This window comes from Gossypium raimondii, chromosome 6, assembly GCF_025698545.1.
Source record: "Gossypium raimondii isolate GPD5lz chromosome 6, ASM2569854v1, whole genome shotgun sequence".
Taxonomy (NCBI): domain Eukaryota; kingdom Viridiplantae; phylum Streptophyta; class Magnoliopsida; order Malvales; family Malvaceae; genus Gossypium; species Gossypium raimondii.
In genome coordinates this window covers 59,965,770-59,980,586 of record NC_068570.1, presented here as the reverse complement: position 1 = coordinate 59,980,586, position 14,817 = coordinate 59,965,770, and the positions used below count along the sequence as shown (strand labels likewise).

The following is a 14,817-nucleotide window of genomic DNA, read 5'->3' as shown; positions in this document are numbered from 1 at the left end:
ATTATCCTCCTGTTTATGAGTTAGGGAAAAGCTATAGATAATTCTAAACATTATATTAAAAAGAGATCAGAAATTACAAAAAAAAAATATTTTTTTTTTCTTTTGCAAAATCACAATATTTGAGATTTAAGAAAGGTTGATGATTATTGTTGCAGTCACGTTAGCTGCAGCTGTCTCTTAGAATGAAACACACAGCCTTTTTTACAAAGAAAATCATTAAAATGTTGAGATTCGGATGCTATGATCATATATATATATATATATATGCATGAATCAACATTTTGTATAGCCTATTGTTGAAATATCTAAAATCTACATTGATTATTTATATGTATCATATCATATATACATATTCTTCTGTTTGGGGATAAACCCGAATTAAACAACGAACAAGAACGAATAGAGAAAATTGGACGTAAATATTAATGTAAAAAAACTCCTCTAAAGAGAATAAAAAACCACGAGTAAAGAAAACTCCACTAAGTGACAAATAACCTAAAAAGAGTATAAGATGGAGAAAAAACAAAACAAAACAAAACCCTTAAATCCTGAAAAATGCAAAGCTCCCTGGCTGAAACACAAAATTCCCTTAAACTCCCTTTTGTTGAGTTGTTGAATTAATCTCTCTAGAGTTACTAAAAGCCCTATTTATAGGCTGAAATTCGCAGGCTAATATGATTAAGATATCCCTAGAGTTATTAGAGTTCGACTGGGAAAAGATAGATAAGTCGGCACGTCGTGACGTCGTTTATTGGCTCGTCGGGATGTCACATGTCGCATCGTCAAGACATCATGTTTCACATCATCGGGATGTTGGCTCTTCCTCGTGGCGATGTCGACTTTGTTCCCTCCAAAATGCGAGGCACACTCCACAATTTTCAAGAATTTAATCTGCCTATTTTTCAGATTTAAAAAGTTATTTTCAAATAATATATAACTATATATAATGACTAAATTTCAAATTTACGCATAATAAAATAATCATAAGTGAATTTTAACCATTTTTTTATAACGCAAAAAGAAAAAGAATTGTGAACTAAATCAAATATATATTTTTAATATTTTTACATTATTTAAAATTAATTAAATGTTTATGTGTCATCTAAGCGGCAATTCACATGTATGCTATGTCAGCAAAGTTAACAGACATTGACTTTTCCATCTATTTTGGAGTGATTTGATAAAAAAATGTAAGTTCAAGGGCTAAAAGAGGTGAAAAATTAAATGTAGGGCTAAAATAATTTTTTTGTAAAATTGGAGGGCCAAAAAGGTTATTATGCCATTTGTTTTAATGGAAATGATTGAAAAATAAAAGGGTCAAGGGGTCGAAACAGGTTTAAACCTTAAATTAAAAGCCCAAAATTCCTAGGGTTTCGGTTTCGAAATACTGAAAGGGGAAAATTTGCAGAGTAAAGCCATCAACTCCAATGGTGTGCGAGAAGTGTAAGTTTTTCTTACTCTGCAATTAATTTAAACTAGTTTTTGGTTAATTTGATCTAATCTGAAAATTTCTGATGGGTTTGATTAATTTCATTTGTAGGTCAGAAGAAGCTATCAAAGGTGATAGTGCCAGATAAGTGGAAGGAAGGCGCCAGCAACACCACCGAAAGCGGTGGCCGGAAAGTCAACGAGAATAAGCTCCTATCAAAAAAGCACAGGTCTTTGTTTGTTTCTTTTTTCTTTTTTTTTTTTTGCCCTCCTTTTTCAAGTTTTACAAAAGTTCATTTACAAATTTGCAAAACATGAGCAATTGGGTTTCTTTTTATTTAATCAGGCAGAAATTTTAATTTGAGCTGTAGCAATAACTTGTTGGTCAGATAATTTCTTTAAAGCATGACTTGGTTATTAGTGTAAATTATCGATAATTCTTCTGAGTTTAGAATTTGGGGTTTAGGGTTCTTTGACATTGCGAAAATAATTTTATTTTAGTGCTAGTTTTCTGGGTTTGGTCTATAACAAAACTTGGGTTTTATGCCTTTAGCTGTGCTATTTATTTTTGGTAAAAGTACCTTGGAGGCCCTTATACTAGGAGCTAGATTGCGTTTTGTATCCTTCATTAAAAAGTAGAGCAAATTAGTCTTTGTAGGTCAGAATAAAGAGCAAATTGGACCTTCTGTTAAAAATTCTATCTATTTCTATGGTTAGAAATTGGTCCATGTATGTCAGCTTTGAGGTATATATGAATATGACACACCACATGTAATTGTTTGGTTATTTTGTCAGCTACACTCATATTTATTAGTAGAAATGGATGAAATTTTTAACAGAAAAGACCATTGCTCTTTAATTTAATGTACATGGACTAATTTGCCCATTTTTTGAGTAAAGGAGGCAAAATGCAATCTAACTCCTACTACAGAGGTCTCCATAATACTTTTACCATTAATTTTGTCATTTGTGCGGTATGCTGATTAACTATGCAATGCTCACCAATCACGCCACTGGCTCGGTGGCAAACTTGTGTGGATTTCCCGTGCTTGTAAATTTCTTCCCTGTTCTCCCATTGTAACATAATTGCTTACTTGTAACGAAAAAAGCTATGCAGTGCTCTTATAAGGTCGAGTTGTCCCATCTAATTTTCACATACGAGTCTGGGGATTGCGTTTTTTGTATGTTTCGGTTTAGATTTGAAATCCATTGTTTGCAGATGGACACCTTATGGAAATACAAAGTGCATCATTTGCAAGCAGCAAGTGCATCAAGATGCCAAGTACTGTCACACCTGTGCTTATTCCAAAGGTCTCAATCTAGCCATTTCATTGGTTTTTCATGATGTTTTGCGTGTGTGGTCTCTCACAGGGGGCATTTCATGTTGTGCAGGCGTATGCGCGATGTGCGGTAAGCAAGTGCTCGACACCAAGCTTTACAAGCAGAGTAACGTATAATCGAAGGGGGATATAAGCTGGTCGTTGAGTAGATATCATAACTGGTATTTATCATTGTTAACGCACCTACTTGGATCAAAAGAGGCATAAAATTGTTGATGCTGCTTGTTTTGTAGTCCTCTTTCTGATCATTTGTACTAGAAAACAGATAATCTCATTTTTTATTCAAGTATGTATTAATCGTGTCTATAGCTGGACTAACATGGAAGTAGTAATTGTTTGTAAAGTTGGTCTTCCTTGTTATCAAGCTAAAGGGTAATACATTTCTTGAGGTTTGAACTCGGCACATACTCCTATGCTGAGTCTTGAACCTTTTTTGGGTTTTTTACAAAATTGTTATAAAAAAATAAAAAATAACTAAAATGTTATCCTTTTTTTTATTTACCAAAATATTATAAAATTTTTTTATTTACCAAAATATACAAAAACAAAAACCTGCAAAAAAAAAAACTTGACATAGCCTGATTAGGCCAATCACATTGGCGGCACCAAAGGCGCCAAAGTGATTGGCCTGACCAAAGGTGCCAAAGAGATTGGCCTGACCGGATTAAAATGTAACTTTCTGTAATTTTAAGGACTTGACATGCAAATTTATCATTTTGAATTTTGAAAGTGAATTACTGCCGCGCACTAAAATTGAAATGTGATTAATTGCCTTCTAAGCTCTTCTTATTTATTATTTTTTTTATTCTTCTTCAACTCACTTTTTTATTTAATAAGCAGGTCCTCAACCTATTTTTGTAGTTAAATAAGCTCTTAATCTATAATTTTTACTCATAAAAGCCCTTTATTTTATTATTAAAGTAAATATATTTTACTTCTCCTAAATTTTTACTCGTAAAAGCTCTTAATCTATGATTTTTACTCGTAAATTTTACTTCTCCTTAAAAACATTTTTTCCTAAAACATTTTTTGAAACATTACTAAACTAAGCCTAAAAGTAATAGTTTATTAAAGTAAAATAGAGTTATTACTTAATTAGAATTCTAAGTATCTTAATTATCACTTAACTAATATTAGATTTAATTAAAAAATTAATAGAAATAGCAGGCATGCCTTATTGAAAAACCGAAGTAATAATAAAACCGATCACCTATAAATGTAACCAAAATAATACATAAAATGCGAATTAGTTTATTCTTTTTTAAATAGCTTTACTTTAAGTAAAATATATTTACTTTAATAATAAAATAAAGGGCTTTTATGAGTAAAAATCATAGATTAAGAACTTATTTAACTACAAAAATAGGTTGAGGGCTTGTTTATTAAATAAAAAAGTGAGTTGAAGGGGAATAAAAATAAAATAATAAATAAAGAGGGCTTAGAAGGCAATTAGCCACATTTCAATTTTAGTGCGCCCCACGCACAGCTCACTTTCAAAATTCAAAATAGAAAATTTGCATGTCAGGTCCTTAAAACTGCAGAGAGTTACATTTTAGTCCGGTCAGGCCAATCTCTTTTGCACCTTTGGTCAGGCCAATCACTTTGGCACCTTTGGTGCCGCCAATGTGATTGGTCTGATCAGGCTGTTGTCAGGTTTTTTTTTGGTATATTTTGATAAATAAAAAAAATTTATAATATTTTGGTAAATAAAAAAAAGGGATAACATTTTGGTTATTTTTTTATAATAATTTTGTAAAAAACCCACCTATTTTTTTATCCAAGTTAGTTCTTGAACTTGGTAATTGTTTCCACATTATTTGAATGATTTTCTTGTCCAAGTTAATTCTTGAACTTAGCAATTATTATTGGGGCCTGAACCTTTTTCTTTTGTTCAAGTTAGTCCCTAATATTTCCTTGAAAGCCCTATAGTTTAAGTCCTAATATGGAAACAATTGCCAATTTAAGGGCTAACTTAGAACAATTGTACAAATAATGAATTTAGATTCGAATATTCCAATTTTTTTTTTAAATTGTTATTAGAAAACACTCTGTTTTCTAAAATGTGGATATTTAGTGGATTTGGGTGTTCAATGTTTAAATTTTACAAAAAATTGTAGATATTCCAATGATAAACATGCTAGCAAGGATATGCCCCTCAAAATTTTATGAAATTACATATTAATATAATGGTAGAATTGTATTTTAGTCCCTCAAATCTATGATTCAAGCATTTTTGCTTTTTGTACAATTTCATTTCCAAATGCTGAAAAATTAAAAATTGAAGACTAAATGGATAAAAAACACACACATAATAAACTCAGAAACATCCTTGGGATATTAAAAGTATATATAGGGACAGTACATCAAAACAAGAGAAAACCCCAAAACATCAAACAACAATGCTCAATTTTCTAAGTCGGGTTGAACCGATTATACCATATTCTTGACCCGTTTTTGGTGACTACAGCAAATACCCATCATTGCTCTCTTGCCCATAATTGCCATCCAGTCCCTCAAATTTGGCCCCTTTCTTTAAAAATGTCCTCTTTTTTTTCTCATTCACTTGTTGAATACCTGGTATTCCAATACTCTTCAATTTCTTCAGCTGTTCTACCGGGGATTCTTCCAGCAATTAAAGCCCACCTGTTAATAAAAAGTCTTGTCAGGCATTGATTTTCGTACCTTTCGAAAAATCCGAAATTAAATCATCGTAATTTTATATTTAAAAATTTAATCTCTCTACGTTTTAGATTTTAACATCCTTAAGTTTATTACAACATTATTTTTTTAATTCCATGACTATTAAAATAAGTATTTTTTAAAATTTTAAAATAGTACACGAACAAATTTAACAGAAAAACCTAACAATATTAATAGTTAAACCTGAATTTTGAAAATTGAAAAATAAGACTCAGTATAGAGACTTTTACATATTTTAACCCAAAAAATTAAGGGTAAACTACATTAGTAATCACCCAATTATTAGTAAATTCTTTTTTTGGACACCCAACTTTTGGTCATTAATTTTGTCTTTTTTGTTACCAGTTGACTAACTTAAAAATGAAAATACCTAAAAATTTAAAATAGTTGGGTGACCAGACTGAATAGTTGAGTAACGATTTTGTAACTTTTTTCGTAGTTGGTTGACCAAAAAACAAATTTACTAATAGTTGAGTCAGTGCAATTTACCCAAAAATTAAAGAGACTTTACCTCTCTCCAACCAGATTAAACATCCTAATTATAAGTGTTTCCTCATCTTCAGAGAATTTAAGCTTTGATTCTTCATTTGTTTCCTCCTCTGAACTAAAGTCTGTAATATTAAAAAAAAAAAAAAGACACCAAAGCTTAAGAGTATCCATAACCCAAAGCATACATACATACAATCAAAACCCAAAGATCTAACAGTGAGAAAGAAAGAGTATTTGAGAGGTACCTTGAGAGTTGACATAAGTTTTACCAGAAGAGGAATGTTGAGAGTCAGCCATTAATGGAGTTTTGAAGATTGAAGGGAAGGGAGATAATTAATTTGGACCTTAGAAATGAAGTAAACAGAGCCAATGAGGGGAAATGATTAGATCATGTGTTTGGATGGAAACATAAATAAAAATATGTAAGTTGAACGACAGGTAGAGGAGCTGTGGTGGCCTAAGAAGGTTGATGGGTAGCTGGGGGCACTAATTAGAAAAGATTCTTTGGCCTTTTGTCTTAATCTCTATGTAGTTGTCAACATGTGTAGTGTTAAGGATTAGAACTTAGTATCATGGGGTCTTATCATATTTGTGTCCTTATCCAATTCCATAATTATCCTATAATTGGAGATTTTTTTCTCTATCTTTTTAATAATGTTTGATTGATATGAAAAATGACTTTGAACAGATTAGATTGAAAATCGATACGGACGGATTGAAACCAACAATTGAATTGGGTTCTTTTAATATTTTTAAATTGAACAGTTTGGACCAACGATCCGATAACCTGACTGGTTAAACTACTGATCCAAGTCCAAAGTTCAAATTTGAATAGTCTCCCTAATCCTCCTAAATTACCCAAATAGTCCTTTTAAAAGTTAATTCAACAACAAAATTGTATGTTCACTTCTTAAAATTTGATTATAGCATCTCCAAAAAATGAAAATTTTATAGTTTAATTTTTGAAAATTTTATGTTAATATAAAGATAAATTTATATTTTTAACTTTTAGAAAATTCATAAATCAAACCCTCTCACTTTTTTTTTTCTAATTTCGTCCCTAACTATTGCACCTAACATTAATTCAATATAAACACATGCATAATTTAGAAAATTCCAATGGAAAGAAATGTGATGAAAAAGAGAGGTGGGTCAATATTTTTAGAAGTTTGATATTGATGTGGAAAAATATAATTAAGGAATTGAAATGTTAAGACTAAATATATAGTAACATTAGACATAATCATGGGGCAGGTCAGGTCCGTTTGAAAATTAAGAGAGTTTGAAAAAAATATAGGCCCGAATAATGGATTTGGGCAAAAAAAAAAACAAGGCCTACCTTCTAAACGGGTCGAGCATTTGGTAAGCTTTTTTGGCCTAAGCTCAGCCCAAATTTACAAAAAAAATAAAATTTATTGCTTTTGTTGTTTTGGTGTCGTTTTGTTATTATATTGCTACTATTTTAAATGTATTTGTTTGCTAAGTTGCATCTATCTTAGTATTATTTAAGTATAAATATTTTATTATTATTTTTAAATTTGTTAGGAAACATTTATTTTAATATTTTTAGTATATTTGATGTATTATATTTTTTTAAATTTATTTTTATATAAAAAAATTTAATACGAGCAGGCCAGGCTCGGATTGTAGCATTTTTATCCAGGTTGAACTTGGACAAAATTTTAGACCCATTTTCAGATCGGGTTTAAAAAACAGACCTAAAATTCTATTGAGGCTCGACCCAAATCCGGCCCGACCGGCCCATGATCACCTCTAATGATGATTCAAAGGTTGGGTTTTCTTTATTTTAAACCCTAAAAATTTCATTGTTGTTATTTTTGTTTATGGTTACTAAATTGTGATTTTAACCAAAACCCCAACATATTTTTATGCTCTACATCTTGACCATTTTACCATTAAAGGCCCATTTTCAACTTTATTTACGAAAATGAGCCAATTTTTATTATTATTTACCGGAAGCAAAACGCGTTCATGTAGGAGCGTTTTGGGGGGAAATTTCAGCAAAACACTTCCCTGGGGGAGCGATTTTGCCATGTCAGCACAAAACGCGCTCACGTGGACGCGCTTTGCTAACATGGCAAACTCGCTCCCCTAGGGACGCATTTTACCCTTGTTTTTTCCCCAATGGCTATTTGATTTTTTGACCGTTGGGGGGTCCAACGGAAAAAAAAAACCTTATAAAACCCCTCCTATTTTTTCACACACTATTTCTTCAATTTTCTCTCAAATTTCTCTCTAAATTTCTCAAAGCTCTCTTTAATTTTGGCAAAAAAGCTCTCTTTAATTTTTTTTCTGAATTAGTATTTTTTTTATAATTTCAAAAATATTTGATCGTGTTAGCAATGGCCGGAGAATTAATTCGTCTCGAGCATAAACATATCTCCTTCGAACAAATGAAAATGGTAAGGGTTAATTTTAAATTTTCAATATTATTTAATATTTTTTTCATTTATGTAATTTTAATTAATTTTTATTTTATAATTTTTTATAACAGTCTATAGATCGGGTGTTACAATGTTATATTCATAATATGTCTGGTCCTCCATCACTATTGATAGAGAATTACTTGTGGGAAGCGGGTTTTTGGCACATGGCCACTATAGGCCAGGTGCAAGTTGGACCCGAAACTCATCAGCGCATTGATAAAGAGGTGGAGACCCGAGACGCACACATTCCATCTTCCATGCGGAGAGTGTACCATCACTTTTGAGGACGTGCAGTTACAATTGGGATTGCTGGTAGATGAGTCCGCACTCATCGGGTCCGTTCAATCTGCTGATTGAGGAGCCGTATGTTACGATCTTTTGGGTGCGATTTCGGATAATATTAACGGAGGTCGGATCGAGATAGGTTAGTTACGAGACACATTTCTGAAGTCGGAGAATGATTCAACTAAAGTAGAAAAAATATGGTATGCTTGGGCATACATTCTTGATATTATTGGAGGTTATCTGATGCTGAACTTGTCACGAAACCTCGTACATCTGTAGTGGCTGCTGAAACTCATTGATTTTAGAGCAGCTGGCGAATTTAGTTGGGGGTCTGCCGTGTTGGCAACATTGTATCGAGAGATGTGTGGGGCGACACCATCAACTAAAACCAAAATCGGAGGTTGTTTATCACTACTACAATAATGGGCTCAATTTCGCTTTCTATTTTTACGTCTTGAGTGGACCACCCATATACATTCCCACTCATAACGATGTAAAATTTATATTAGATTTTACAATTATTATATACATTTAAAATATAATTGTATGCTAAAAATTTATTTAATTAGGTGGAACCATTCGGCGAGTTATGTTAGAATACCTACCGCTCTTGAAGATATACGGCTTCTATGGATGAATTCTTTCAAAATCTGAACATTTGGCATGTGAAGGTCTCATTGGTCAACTATGCTACTGTGGAGATGTACCAGAAGGATAGAGTGTTGCAACAATTTGGATTTCGACAATCGATTTTCTGTGGCACCTGAGGTGCTCAATGATGAGCATAAAATTGACTTACGATAATCAAATACGAATTGGTCGGTATTCTGGTCGAAATATATTGAAATGTCAAAAAATTGGTATGATCATATACCTACTTGGGAACCGATCATCATTCTACAGTTAGCGTGCGCATCGGATTACATGTCATGGTTTAGAATCCATGACAAACCATATTTACTGTCGAAAGAGCAGAGGTATCGGCAAATTCGTGTCGAAAAGAAATGACGGGGCCCTTTAAATTCAAGGAATAGGGATGACGGCACAGGCCCATCAACAGCGCCCACACAATCATCGAGCCCAACGCCTCAACCGACGACAACCATATCACAACCTCTTCAGATTATGCCAGGTGAGTATCCTAGCCCTTATATATATATCCTAACCGTTATATGTTTCCTTTTTCCAGTTCTATGCCAGGTTGGAATGCATGGCCCGATGCATCTCTTTTTTCGATGACTCCGACTCAACTGGTGATATATAGGCCGTCATCGCATGAGGGATCACACGAGGCGTCGTCGGGGAGCTTTTCTCATTACCAATCCCTATCACCTTATAGGATTCAAACACCTCCACCGTGGGTGATGGAAACATCTTCACATTCTTTATTCTATCAAGGTGGGTCATCCTCCCAACACCCACAACCACAACCGCTACCGGAAGTTGAACCAAAAAGGAATCCAATGCGTAACCGTTGACGACCCCGATGTAGCACTGATTTCGACCGGCACGAACATTGATTTTTTTAATATATTTGTACAAACTATTTTTATATTGTGTCATTTAATAAAATAAAAGTTGTTTTTCATATTTTAATAGTAATTTATTTTTATATTTTTAATAAAATAAAAGTTCTTTTGAATAAGACAATATTTTAAATATTTTTATATTTTTAATAAAATATAAATAATGCAACATAGTTTTATTACAGCAACTATCAACTATTTCGATTTGGACATGATCAAATTGTATGACCTGGGTTCCTACTGTTGGAACTCCGGCACCCCCACGACGTAGAAAAAATTAATACATCTGGCGATCCAAACCATGGATCCATGTGCGAGGATCGAATCGGGGTGAAATAAAGGTTTCAAAATTACCGAATCTTTAAACTGAGTAGACAGCGACGCTTCGACAACCAGTATTCTGATCTACTATCGAACCAAGCCGCAACCTTTGATGACTTCGGCCTCTACGTAATCCACCTAGTTGGCAATGAACAGACGAAATCCCCAAAATTATTTTGGAGAAGACTTTGCTTGACTGCTGCTAGACTTTTTAAGCAAAGAAAAATGAGATTTTTAATTTTTTTAGGGTTTTTAATAAAAAAAACACTTTAAAAATGTTTAAAAATTAAAAATGGGATTTTTAATTTTTTTAGGGTTTTTAATAAAAAACACACTTTAACCTTCTTATCATTGGTATATATATTTGATGAATCATAATTCATTAAATATTTATTAGAACATAATAATCATAATTGAAATTAAATAAATATAACAATATTTTAAACCTAAAATTATAATTACATTAATTATAATAATGATTTCGGTAAACTATATTTATTTGAATTTATATACGAACCAAATTCATATATTAATAGAACTATGTTCTCATTATGTGTACAACAACCTTGTACATATAATATGTTCGATATTTGATTACCCAATTAAATTAATTCTACAATTAACTTAATTCATGTGACAACCAAACACAATACCAACTATGTTTTATTCCGTTCATTTCAACCATAGGGTGTGACCCTGTAGGTTCTTGTAACGTTAGCAGTAATACTAGAATGATTCTAATGTTACAAACAATGAGTGGCATCTAGCAATGCATCATTGCTACCTAAGTTACAAGAAATCATGATTCGGCATACCTTTTGTGATTAGCCTTTCATGTATTAATCCTTAAGTCATTTATCTCTGGGTTGGACACAAGTCATGGAATAGTCACACTTGCATAGTCCATCCCATGTTCCTTGATATCTTGAGTAGACTATGATATTCAAATAAATATGACATCTCATATCAGCTTATTTGAGCATGGCCATGCATTTCTAGTCTCACTCAATCAAGTGGCCTAAGTTATTACTCTCATTATGTAGGAGGGACTTATCCTATATCGATCAACCTTATCCTTCTACATAGATCGTGGTATATCCAACATCAGCCTTTATAGAACAACCAGTTACGGTGTACGTTTGACTGTATCAAAATATATAACTCACGATGTTTGGATAATGATGATCTCAAGTCTGAGAATCATATACATATTAATCACTCTGAGTAATGTTGTGACAATTACATAATAATCGAAGAAACATACTCATAACGGGTCAGTCCAATATTTTGTTCTCTAACATACATATTCATGCATTGATTTTGACACACCATATCAATGACAACTCTTTATCATCAATCAAGTACATGTTAGTCTTAATGCATTATTGTTGTCCTAGCCAACAATAGTACTTGACTAAGGACCTTTTAAGAATAATCATATTATTCTCAGGACATTACTATAAAACAGTTTATTTATACACACAGAAAATAAACTGAAATAATAATGGTAACGCCTTATATTAATAAACATGATAAATCAAGTATGTTATTACAACCATCTCATGATTGATATTTGAGCATACTCTAACACCTACACCATTAGCACAACTTCTGTTGGTTTGTTCTTTCGCGGATATCCATATTGTTTCGTATTCTACTCGAGCAAGGTTGACCTTTTGGTTTGCGACACAATTCTCTATCTGGTAACAAATTAAACGGAGCAAGCGATACAGGAGGCCACTTACGTTCATTTGGGACCGGTAGGAATACGTGTCTCCACACATTATACATGTATTTTATTTTTTACACTTCGTCGACATATCTCATGGGATCCAAACGGAGATTCTGACAAGCTGTAATTGCATGAGCGCATGGATAACGAAGTGCGTCAAATATCCCATAGTCTCAAGTCTTATTTCTTAGGTGTACATGATATTGCCCGCCTGTAATATCTTGGTTCGGTCTATCAAACTTCGTCACACAAAACCATAGGTTGTCGCGATCGTGACTTACTGTGTGCATGGTGTTGGCTCGCGCCTTCGTCTTGTTAAGTTCTTGCAATACCTTCCGGCACCATACACGGTCTCCCTGCATTTGGCCTTTATAACTCGCTGCTCGCTTTGAAAATAGTGCCGCTAAATGAAAATAATACAACTTTTGCACCATCGGAGCTGGGCTCTCGAGGTGGATCCACATCGGACTCATCATCCAACCCACCATCATCTACAACGTACGAGGTCCCCTTGTCGGTGGACGTCGTAGGAAGTACATCATCCCTTCTTGTATACGTTTCATAACATCTCCAATCAGATGTGGGTTGTCAACCACTAGAAGTTGATGTCATTCCTCAGTACGTATTTTCAGCATCGAACATCGACCCATCGAGGTGCATGTCCCATCCACTAACCGAATGTCGTGCAGGGGTTATGTATTCCATACTGCTACCAAATACGGGCGCTTCCGTGTTCTGCCTCCCACTAACAGAGTGTCATGCAAGGGTCGTGTATTTCCCTCGAATAGAAGTAGATGTTGAAGTCGCAAATGCTTCATTTGGCGATGAAAATTGTACATATAACTCAAGATAGTGTGATCTACTAGCGAGATGAGTCTGCACCATCGCCTCCAAGCTACGACCACCTTTGATATCAAATGAGTCATATGCCACTGAATCAACCGAAGCACAAAATCAATATTTAATAGACGAAACTCTCATTGGCATCATTCTGAAGATTTTACGCCTAATTCTTTTAGGAATTTCTGTCAAATCTATGTTCTGGTTAAAAACCAGTCATGTTGTGTTCTTCGATAAAAAACAATGCCATTCTCGGAGTCATGGACCTCACCATCATAGTAAATAACAACACTAATACGTTCACTCATCTTCAATTTCTATTCTACTTAGCCTTAATTTTTTTTGCTGTAACTTATACAACCTGAAAATGAAATTTGGCTCATTTATAGTCTAGGGTCAATCAGGAACTACTGTAGAAAAAGAGCGTCCACGTGGGAGCTTTTTTTAGTAATTTTGCTGACAGTGCATCCTACTTGAAGCGTTTTTTACACTATTTGTTCAGAACCGTCTTCTCAAAATTATTTTTTCAGGAGCTACTGTAGAAAAACAGCATCCACGTGGGAGCTTTTTTCAGTAATTTTGCTAACAGTGCATCCTGTTTGAAGCATTTTTGACACTATTTGTTCAGAACCGTCTTCTCAAAATTATTTTTTCAGGAACTACTGTAGAAAAAGAGCGTCCACGTGGGAGCTTTTTTCAGTAATTTTATTGACAGTGCATTCTACTTGAAATGTTTTTGACACTATTTGTTCATAACCGTCTTCTCAAAATTATTTTTTTAGGAACTACTGTAGAAAAAGAGCGTCCACGTGGGAGCTTTTTTCAGTAATTTTGCTGACATTGCATCCTACTTGAAGCGTTTTTAAACTATTTGTTCAGAACCGTCTTCTCAAAATTATTTTTTCAGGAACTACTATAGAAAAAGAGCATCCACGCGGGAGCTTTTTTCAGTAATTTTGCTAACAGTGCATCCTGCTTGAAGCGTTTTTTACATTATCTTTTCAGAACCGTCTTCTCAAAATTATTTTTCAGATACTATAGAAAAAAAACAAAAAAATTATATTGTCAATATAATTTTCCCTAAACCCTAAACACAAAATTATTAAAAAAAACTAAACTATAATTTAAATAATTTTCTTAAAAACCCTAAACTCTAATTTAATTAATTTATTTAAAATTTCAAAAACCTATTTTAATTAATTTTAAAAAAACCCTAAATCTTAAACCCTAAACCTATCAAAACCCCTCAATTATTTTAACAAAACCCTAAACCAAAAAACTATAGGGACTAAACATGCAAAAAGCCCTAACCCTAAAAAACACGAGCTAAAACGCGTCCCTGGGGGAGCAATTTTGCCGCGTTAGCAAAGCGTGTCCATGTGGGCGCATTTTGTGCTGACATGGTAAAATCGCTCCCCTAGGGATGCGTTTTGCTAAAACTTTTCCCAAAAACGCTCTTACGTGGACTCGTTTTGCTAAAATAGATCTTTTTTTGTAAATAATTAAAAAAATTAGCCTATTTCCCTAAATAAAATTAGAAATTGATCTTTAATGGTAAAATGGTCCTACATCTTTGATTAGGTGGTAGATACTTTCTCCATGTGAGTTTATGCACATTCAATCCTATTTTTAGGATTTTTAATGTGTATGGATCTAAGAGATAAAAGTAGTAAAATTAGACCCTTTTACTTATTATATTTTGCTTTTAA

General features: G+C 33.2%; 2 protein-coding genes across 2 annotated transcripts; one reads left to right on the top strand and one right to left on the bottom strand.

The window, feature by feature from the left end:
- Window positions 1-1,329: 1,329 nt before the first annotated feature.
- Window positions 1,330-3,074, top strand: LOC105773170 (uncharacterized). The gene is made up of 4 exons (XM_012594870.2): window positions 1,330-1,443; window positions 1,541-1,658; window positions 2,648-2,739; window positions 2,821-3,074. Exons 1-4 carry the CDS (start codon window positions 1,428-1,430, stop codon window positions 2,883-2,885), a joined length of 291 nt encoding a protein of 96 aa, XP_012450324.1. The 5' UTR covers window positions 1,330-1,427; the 3' UTR covers window positions 2,886-3,074.
- Window positions 3,075-5,077: 2,003 nt separating this feature from the next.
- LOC105773171 (MYB-like transcription factor ETC1) lies at window positions 5,078-6,394 on the bottom strand. Its single transcript, XM_012594871.2, has 3 exons — window positions 6,203-6,394; window positions 5,980-6,079; window positions 5,078-5,411 (listed from the first exon to the last, which is right to left on the bottom strand). The coding sequence occupies exons 1-3, from the start codon at window positions 6,252-6,254 to the stop codon at window positions 5,324-5,326; spliced, it is 240 nt and encodes a 79-aa protein (XP_012450325.1). The 5' UTR covers window positions 6,255-6,394; the 3' UTR covers window positions 5,078-5,323.
- Between the last annotated feature and the right edge of the window lie 8,423 nt (window positions 6,395-14,817).

Bases quoted from the DNA above. Each gene is read 5' to 3' on its own strand.
- LOC105773171 (XM_012594871.2), bottom strand. From the start codon at position 6,254: ATGGCTGACTCTCAACATTCCTCTTCTGGTAAAACTTATGTCAACTCT. The intron at 6,080-6,202 runs GTACCTCTCAAA...TTAATATTACAG, and splicing joins AACTTATGTCAACTCTCAAG to ACTTTAGTTCAGAGGAGGAA. The intron at 5,412-5,979 runs GTAAAGTCTCTT...TTTTATTAACAG, and splicing joins TTTAATCTGGTTGGAGAGAG to GTGGGCTTTAATTGCTGGAA.
- LOC105773170 (XM_012594870.2), top strand. The intron at 1,659-2,647 runs GTCTTTGTTTGT...CATTGTTTGCAG, and splicing joins CTCCTATCAAAAAAGCACAG to ATGGACACCTTATGGAAATA. The intron at 2,740-2,820 runs GTCTCAATCTAG...CATGTTGTGCAG, and splicing joins CACCTGTGCTTATTCCAAAG to GCGTATGCGCGATGTGCGGT.